The following is an 8,621-nucleotide window of genomic DNA, read 5'->3' as shown; positions in this document are numbered from 1 at the left end:
AATCGTCTCCTTTTACTTATTTTCTTTTGTTTCCATTATTTTCTTCTTATACTTTCTATCTTTTCTTTTTTATATAAGTAATTGCGTGTCCTTTCATTTCTTTTCTTACTTTCTTCTTCCTTGTCTTTCTCTTTTCCGTTTTCCTTTTCCTTATTTTCTTTCTTCATTTTCTTTTCTTTTCTTCTCTATCTTCTTTTCTTACCTTTCATTTCTTTTCCTATTTTTTCATTGTCCTTCATTTTTTCTCCTTGCTTTCCTCCATGTTCTCTCTTATCTCCTTCATTCATATCCTTTTCCTCTCTATCTTTGCATCCCATCATAACTAAGCGACGTATCCTTGTTGTCCTTCGCATCCTCCTTCCTTCTTTCCTTCCTCAGCATCCTTCACGCATCTCATCTTCTCCTTCTTACCTCTCATATCCTTAGCATCCTTCACTCATCACAGCTTCTCTCTCCTTCGTCCTATAACTAAACGATGTGTCATTTTGTATCCTTCTCGCCCTTCCAGCATCCTTCACCTCTCAAATCCTTAGTATCCTTCACCTCACAGCTTCTCTCTCTCTTCTTCTTATCCTATAACCAAGCGATGTGTCCTTGTGTATCCTTCTGCCCTTCCAGCATCCTTCACCTCTCAAATCCTTAGTATCCTTCACTCATCCCAGCCTCTTCTCTCTTTCTTCGTCGTGTCCTATACCCAAGCGATGTGTCCTTTTGTATCCTTCTCTCCATCCTCAGCATCCTTTAGTAACCCCGTCCTTCCCTCTTTCCTCAGGAGCATGCGTGATGGTCGCCTGGGCCGGAAGGACTCGCCCTGCCCCCTGCTCCCTGGAAAGCCTTTTGGATCGCAGCAAGCCCGACCACGAGCTCAAGATCCCGACTTCGGAGTTCGGAAAGCAATGTACGATGTCTATGGTGAGTGTTGGTGTTGTTGTTGGTGGTGGTGGTGATGGTAGTATGTTTTTACAGTAGAGAATATAGCTTAAAAGGGTGAAATAAAGAATAAATAAAAAGTGATAGTGATAGTATTAGTAGTAATGTTGATGGTGATAGTAGTAGTAGTAGTCGTAGTAATAGTAGTGGTAATAGTAGGTGTTTATAGATCGGAGATTAAATAGCAGCTGCTGTTTGTAGTAGTGATAGTGGTTATGGTTGTATTAGTAGTAGTAGTAGTGGTAGTGGTAGGCTTGACAGTTTCTAGTGATGGTTGAAGAGGAAGAGCAAGGAAGAAGAAGCAAGTGTTACAAGTAGGAGGAGGAGGAAGAGGAGGAGGAAGATAACCGGAAGAAGGAGGAGGAGGAGAAGTAAATTTAATAACAGTGGGAGTTCATTAGTAAAGGATAACCAAGAGAAAGAGAAGGAGGAGGAGGAGGAAGAAGGAAAGAAGAAGAAGAAAGAATAATAATAATAACACTAAGAAGAAGAGAAAGGAAGAAGAAGGAGGAAGAAAAAACTGAAGTATATGAGGGAGGAGGAGGAAGAGGAGGAGATTTTACAACAACAGGAGATAAAGTAGTGGGAGGAAGGATAACCAGGAGGAGGAGGAAGAGGAGGAGGAGGAGGAGGAGGAGGAGGAGGAGGAGGAGGTTATGCTGACGTCATTACCATCTGCCATTCGACTGTCTTTTGTTTCTTTGTTTATTTTGATTCCCGTGAAATATCTTGCCTAAAACATCTCTTCATATTTCATCTAAAGTCATATCTTTTTTTTTTTTTCTTTATCACAAGCAGAAAAAAAATATTACTCATTCATTTTCACGGATTTTATTTTTTGTTTTGTTTTTACTCAGATCATTATTTTTTTTTTCATGGATTTGTTTTTTATTGTTTTTTTTGTTTGTTTTGTTTTTTTTCTCAGATTATTATTTTTTTTCATGGATTTGTTTTTTATTGTTTTTTTGTTTGTTTTTGTTTTTACTCAGATTGTTATTTTTTTCATGGAATTTTTTTTTTTTTTCAGTGTTCCAGGGAAGTTTGTTTTGGTGATAGATTATGAAAAGTGTTGAAATGACGTGTAACCTTCCTTTTTTCCCTCCATCCTTCCCTCTTACCCTCCTCCTCCTCCTCCTCCTCCTCCTTCTCCTTCTTCCTCTTCCTCCTCTTCTCTTTGTCCTCCTGGCTCTCCTCTCTCACTTCAAACTCCTTCTTCTATAACATTTATCTTTCCTCCTCCTCCTCCTCCTCTTCTTCTCCTTCTCTTCCTCCTCCTCCTCCTCTTCTTCCTTCCTTCTTCTCCTTTTCTCCTTTTATTTGTTTTTTTTCTGTTTCTTCTTTTTCTGGTCTTTTTTCCTCCTCCTGTTACTCATCTCCTCCTCCTCCTCCTCCTCCTCCTTCCTTCTTTTTCTGCTTCTTCTTTCCTCCTCCTCCTACTCTTTTTCTTCCTCCTCCTCCTCCCCATCTTTTCCTTCTTCTTTTACTTTTCACCTTTCCTCTTTTTCTACTTCTTAATATTTCCCCTTCCTCCTCCTCCTCCACCTCCTCCTCCTCCTCCCCACCTCCGTCACTTCCTCTTACCTCCTTGTACGTGCCTTTCACCCCATAACACCTCTCCCTTCTCCCCCCCCACAGGACAACTCCCACATGGGCCTGACACACCTACCCCTCTGAGGCCGCACCTCCCCTCACCTCGCCCTGCCCCCATGGCCTCCGGCGCCCCCCCTGCCTGGCACCCCTCCACCACCTGTTTGGGGAGGAGGAGGCGTTCGCTGGAGAGGTCGGCCCAGGAGCGTCACCATATGAATTCAGGTGAGTTGATTGGCAGGTGTGATAAGTGGCAGGTGTTATGTGTTCCTCAGGTGTTAGGTGCGAAAAGTTAATGATTGCAGGTGAACTTGTTAATTGAGCAGGTATTAATTAGCGACAGGTGAGGTGATTAAGGTGACAGGATTGCTTGATCAGGTGTTATGTGTTCTCAGGTTTTAAAGGGCGAAAGTTAATGATTGCAGGTGAACTTGTTAATTGAGCAGGTATTAATTAGTGAGGTGAGGTGATTATGTGACGTAATTGCTTTGATCAGGTGTTAATAGGTAAGTTAGTGATTGCAGGTGAGTTTTAATTGGACAGATGGTAATTTGTGACAGGTAAGTAATTAAAACCACGTAATTGCTTTATCAGGTGTTAAAAGGCAAACTATCAATGACTGTAGGTGAGTTCTGTTAATTGGACAGGTGTTAATAAGTAATTAGGTCACCTGCTTAAGCGTCAGATCAGTTTTCCATCTTGAAGTGTTATTGTCAAGCTTTACGTTCAAGATTATCACAGATTTTCATCAGTCACCTGCGAGAATGGGCAGGTGACATGAGACAGGTGAACAGGTAATGTGTAAGTGGGGGAGTTAGTAGCCACGGAACTGTAACTCTAATAATGTCTCTTGAATACGTCACGGGTCTTGGTGCGAACAGGTGGAAGAATGCTAATATTGTGTACGGCCGTATTCCAAGTGTTTATCGTCGTCGTAATGAGGCGCAACAGGTGAAACGCTCCAGCTGGCAGGTGTGTGAGTAATTTACGTGCGCTGCGGCGGAAAATTACTTACGGTTACGGTTAAGCCCGACGCGTTAGTTTTAATGATAATGGAGGAAGAGAGAGAGAGAGAGGGGTTACCTGGAGACATTGATCACTGTCGTGAGGTTATTAATGGCGTACCTGGATATAATCTCACCTGAAGGACAAACCATGGTAACCTCCTCCTCCTCCTCCTCCTCCTCCTCCTCCTCCTCCTCTCAAGACTCTATATCTATTGAATCCTTTATCTTCTCTTCCCTCATTTTTGTTCCTTTCCTTTCCTTTCTTCTTTCTTCTCCTTTTTCTTCCTTTCCTCTTTATCACGTCCATCATAATCGAGTTTCTTCCTTCCGCTTCTACTTTAACATCTGTTTTCCTACTTTTTTCCTGATTTCTTTTGTATATGTTTTTCCTTTATTTTCCTCCTCTTCCTGTTTTTAAGTTTTTTTTTATTTACTACTTCAATTTCCTTCAGTTCTTCCTTTTCCTCTAGTCTTCTTTTCTTAACTTCATTCTTCTGTTTTGTTTTTATCTTTATTCTCTTTATTCCTTATTTTCTTGTTGCTATCATCATTATTTCTTTCATCGTTTCGTCTTTAGTTTTCCTTTCTTTCCTTTCATTCTTCTACTTGTCATTCTTCTTCGTTTTCTCTATTCTCTTCTTTCCTCACCTCCACCATCATCCTTTCCCTATCTCTTCCTAGTCCCTCTTCCTCCTCCTCCTCTTTCTCCTCCTCCTCCTCCCTTATCACTTCTCCAATTTCTTCATCTCTTTCTCTTTGCTCTTCCTTCCCAGTGCCTCCTCCTCCTTCTTCTCCTTCCTCCTCCTCCTCCTCCTCCTCCAGATGCCAGTAGATAGCAGCGGTTGGGTTTTCGATAGGTCTGTCTCTGCTGCTTTCCTCCTCTCCTCCTCCTCCTCCTTCATCTCCTTCCTCTTTACCTCCTTCTGCTGCGCCTCCTCCATATCCCTTGGTCGGCTGCATGTCAGATAACGGTTGTTGAATGCTTGGAGTCCTTCAACGCCGCCTTCAGTTCCTTCGGCTCCTTCGTATCTTCCTTCCCTTCTGCAGCGTCTCCTTCACCTGCTTCCTGCCCCCTCTGCTTCCTCTTCCAGCAGGTCAGATAGTGAGGGTGAAGCTGATTATGTCTGACTCCCATCGAACGCTATCTCAATTCTCTCCTCAGCTTCCTATTCTCTTCCTTCCTTTCCTCTCTCTTTCAGTGCCTTCTTCGCTTACCTCGTCTTCCTTTCTAATAGCGGGATTTTTTTTTTTCATGTAGGGATTTTTTTTTTCCGCCCTTGCACTGTCTCCTCTGCTGTAAAAAAGAAAAATATATCTTTTCCATTGTTTTCTCCTTCTCTTATTCCTCCAGTTCTTTCCTTCCATCCTTCTGCAGTTCTTCTTTCCTTAACCTTTTTCTCCTTCCTCCTCCAGCGAGCCAGATGTCTTCAGAGGCGAGGTTGTTGAGAGGTCTTATTCTACCACGCTTTCTCCATCTTCTTCAATCCCTTCAACCCTTCTCCTCCTTCTTCAGTTCTTCCTTATCGTGTTCTCTACTTCATTTTCCAGCAGGCCAGAGAGCGCAGGCGAGGTTGCTTGAGAGGTCTTATTCCTACCACGCTTTCTCCATCTCTTCAATCCCTTCAACCCTTCCTCTCCTCCTCTCTTTCTGTTCAACGTGTTCCTCCTCTTCTTCATTTCTTCCAGCAGGCCAGAGAGCGCAGGTGAGGTTGTTGAAATGTTCAACTTCTACTTCTGCTTTCCATCGGCTCTTTAACTCCTTCCTCTCTCTTCCATTCTCCTAGCAACTTGTCCTAACTCTGTTCCTCTCTCCCCCAGCAGGCCAGATGTCTCCGGATAGTGGCGCAGGGTTTGAGAGGTCAGACCTCGAGACTCTCCGCTGGGCGACGTGAACATGAAAGTCCGTCGTCCTCGTCAACGGGTTCCTGCATGAGACCAAGAGCATTCTCTTCCAGCCCAGGGACGACCTCGCCCTTCAAGGAGGAGATCCTGCCTTGGCCTCAAGTCTGACAGGATTAACTGGGAGTCTCTCACACCCAAGGGCGACCTGATGGCTCGCCACAGGAGATTCTGAGGTGAGGTTGTTGCGTTAGATTGGTAAGTTACAGAGGTTCTGATGTGGGATTGTGAAGTTGGGTTGTGAAGAGGTTGTGTTAAATTGTGTTGTGTGGAGAAGAGGTGATTGTGTTATGTGGAGAAGTGTGATGTGTTTTTCTCCCACTGTAGATAAATAGGTAGATAGGTAGATAGATTGATTGTTTTTCCATTCATTCACAATCCTCAACACATCCGCATCCCTCATCCCTCTCTAACTTGTCCTTCCTCTTACATCTTTCACCATCATCATCAGCATCTTACTCACTCTTCTCCCTTTCTCTCTCCCTCCCTGTCGCAGAGATTCAATATGGAGAAGTACTGTCAACAAAAAACCTGGATACTTGAACCTTCGCGCGTTGTAAGTCCATGAGCTTCTGTCCATTCACAACATTGACAGAGACTTTTCGCTACATCTTCGGTCTGTCACAGGTAAGTCAAATTCACCTGTCCGTTACCTGTCAATCCTTCCTCTTTTCCTATCTTTTAACTTTCACCTGTTCCCTATCACAACTTTCTCATGTCAACTTCTTTTATTTTCCTTTCTTTTCCTCCTATTTCTCCCTCTTCTTTCCCTCCCATGTCTTTCCATCTCGCCTCCTCACCTCTCTCTTCTTCATTTTCTATCTTCTCTTTCCTTTCCTCTTCTAACCTTTTCTTTGTTGATTTTCTCTCGTTTCTCCGTTCATGTCTTTTTTTCCTTTCCTTCTTCTTCCTTTCATTCTCCTTTTCACTTCCCTCGTTCCCTTTTCCTTATTTTCTTCCTCTTTCATTTTTCTTTTTCCTCTCCTTTCTTCCTTTCATTCTTTTCATCCTCCCTCTCCTTTACTTCCTCTCCTTCCTCTATCTTTGTCTTTTCCTTTCCTTTCTTCCTTCCATTTTTTCTTCCCAATTCTCCCTCCCCTTCTCTCCTTCCTTCTCCATTCCTCTCCATCTTTGTCTCCTTTCCTTCCTTCCCCTTCTTCCTTCCTTCCTTCCTTTCTTTCCTTCCTTAATTACGTCCTTGGTTACCTGTCCTCTTACCTGTCCTCCCTCCCTTCTTTCTGCCTGTATAACACCTTTTAACTACAGACAGAGGTTTCACTTGGCACCACGGTCACCTGTCCCCCTTACCTGTGTCCCCCCTTACCTGTCCCTCCCTCCCTTACCTGTTCGTTCTTTAGCAATCAATTATTAAGTAAAAAAAACATGTTTCATCTAATACTACAAAGGCTCTTCAAACTGCTATAATATTGTTCTCTCCTGATGTTTCCTCCCCCTCTCTCCCTTTCTCCTCCCTTTCTTGATTCCTCTCTCCTCTCTCTCCCAACCTTTCATCATCTCTCAGCGCTCTCTCTCTCTCTCCTTCCTTCCATCCAGCTATCTGTTTCTTCCCTCCCTTTCTCCCTGTCTTCCTGTTCCTCCCTCCTCCCTCTATCTCTTATTTTAATTAACTGATCTCGCTGTTTTGTTCTGTCTCCTCCTCGCTACTACTACTACTACTACTACTACTACTATTATAACTGGTTTACTACAAAACAAGAGTAACAACAACAATAATAATAAAACAGCTACTTTAACAACTACTACTACTACTACTATTATTATTACCACTACCACCGTCTCTACACCTGTCCCATTCACTTACCTGTGTCTTCCTCCTTCAGGGCACAGTTTCCTGAGCTCCTGTCGAAACCGAAGTGTTGGGACAACCTCACGGAGTAGGTGTCGAGACTCCTCACTGCAAGATGCACGCCTGTGCAACGACGAGATGATATTCTACAGTCCCTCATCCCCAAGAAAGGTGAGTACTGAATGTTGAGATACAGGTGATGTTGTATAAAGGATGTTGAGTTTGAGAGAGAGAGAGAGAGATGTTGTTATATGGTGTTGAAGAAGGTTGTGTTTTATGATGTTTTATGATGTTGAATGGAGGTGAGGGAAAGTGTTATGGGTAACGTTGTGTTGAAGTTTATGTGATGGGTGATGTTTATGCGGGGAATGATGTTGAAAATAGGTGGTTTTATGCTTGTATGGTGCTTGGAGAAAGGTGTGTGTGTGTGTGTGTGTGTGTGTGTGTGTGTGTGTGTGTGTGTGTGTTATGTGATGATGTAAAACTATGTACAGGTATTGAAATGGAGATGATACAACGATTTATGAAGATAGCTAGCTAAGAAGATAGGAGAAATGCAAAATGAAAACAGCTGATATCTAGACCACGGGGATTGATGGGGAGGCTAGAGAGGATGTGGTGGCTGATGAAGGGGTGATGAAGGGTGATGGTTGTAAGAAGGTAGAGGATAGAACTAGGATGGATTTATTTCGGAAGGGTTGGAATGACTGTAAGGACTAGGCATTGGGGGATCATTGAGGGGACCGCCAAAGGTGTTGAGATTGAAGGTGTGTATTGTGTGGAAATGGAAGAAGAGGATATGAGAAGGGATAGTTTTTTTTTTTTCGTTCTCTATTAAGCCATATATTCTCCTCTTCCTCCTCCTTCTTTCCCATGCAAGAAGAGGGAAGAGGAAGGATTGTTGTTGTTACTTCGTTTTTTTGTTTAGTTTACATACTCCAATCTCTTCCTCCTCCTTCCCTCCCTTCTTCCAAATCTGTCTTCTTCCATTCATTCTTTCCTGCATGCAAGAGTGTAGTGGAGAGGAATGGCCGAAGAAGAGGAAGAGAAGAGGAAGGGTTTTTTTTTCGTTTTCCTTCTTATCTCCACATACCCTCCTTCTTTCCTCCTCCTTCCCCTCCTCTTTTCCAGATCTGTTCCTCTTTCCTCATTCTTTTCCCTATGCAAGAGTGTAGTGTGAGGGAATGGTCGAGAGGAAGAGGAAGGGTTTTTTTTCCCGTTTTCCTCTTAACTTATATACCCTCCTCCTTTCCTCCTCCTTCCCTCTCCTCTCTTCTTTTCCAAATCTGTTCCTTTTCTCATTCTTTCCCATGCAAGAGTGTAGTGTGAGGGAAATGGTCAAGAGGAAGAGGAAGAGGAAGGGATTGAGCTTTTTTTTCGTTTTCCCTTAA

General features: G+C 43.1%; 1 protein-coding gene across 1 annotated transcript in view; it reads left to right on the top strand.

Moving 5' to 3' along the window:
* LOC126990187 (uncharacterized protein DDB_G0288805-like) overlaps positions 1 to 5,416 on the top strand; it is a 140,766-nt gene extending 135,350 nt beyond the window's left edge. The window contains exons 6-8 of the mRNA XM_050848736.1: positions 773 to 912; positions 2,566 to 2,742; positions 5,343 to 5,416. Of these exons, the coding sequence (XP_050704693.1) occupies positions 773 to 912; positions 2,566 to 2,742; positions 5,343 to 5,416 (391 nt within the window). The remainder of the gene's footprint in view (positions 1 to 772; positions 913 to 2,565; positions 2,743 to 5,342) is intronic.
* Positions 5,417 to 8,621: the final 3,205 nt, after the last annotated feature.

The sequence above is a fragment of the Eriocheir sinensis genome, unplaced genomic scaffold, assembly GCF_024679095.1.
Source record: "Eriocheir sinensis breed Jianghai 21 unplaced genomic scaffold, ASM2467909v1 Scaffold148, whole genome shotgun sequence".
NCBI lineage: Eukaryota > Metazoa > Arthropoda > Malacostraca > Decapoda > Varunidae > Eriocheir > Eriocheir sinensis.
The sequence above is the reverse complement of the archived record's forward strand: the minus strand, read 5'-3'. Positions and strand labels throughout refer to the sequence as shown.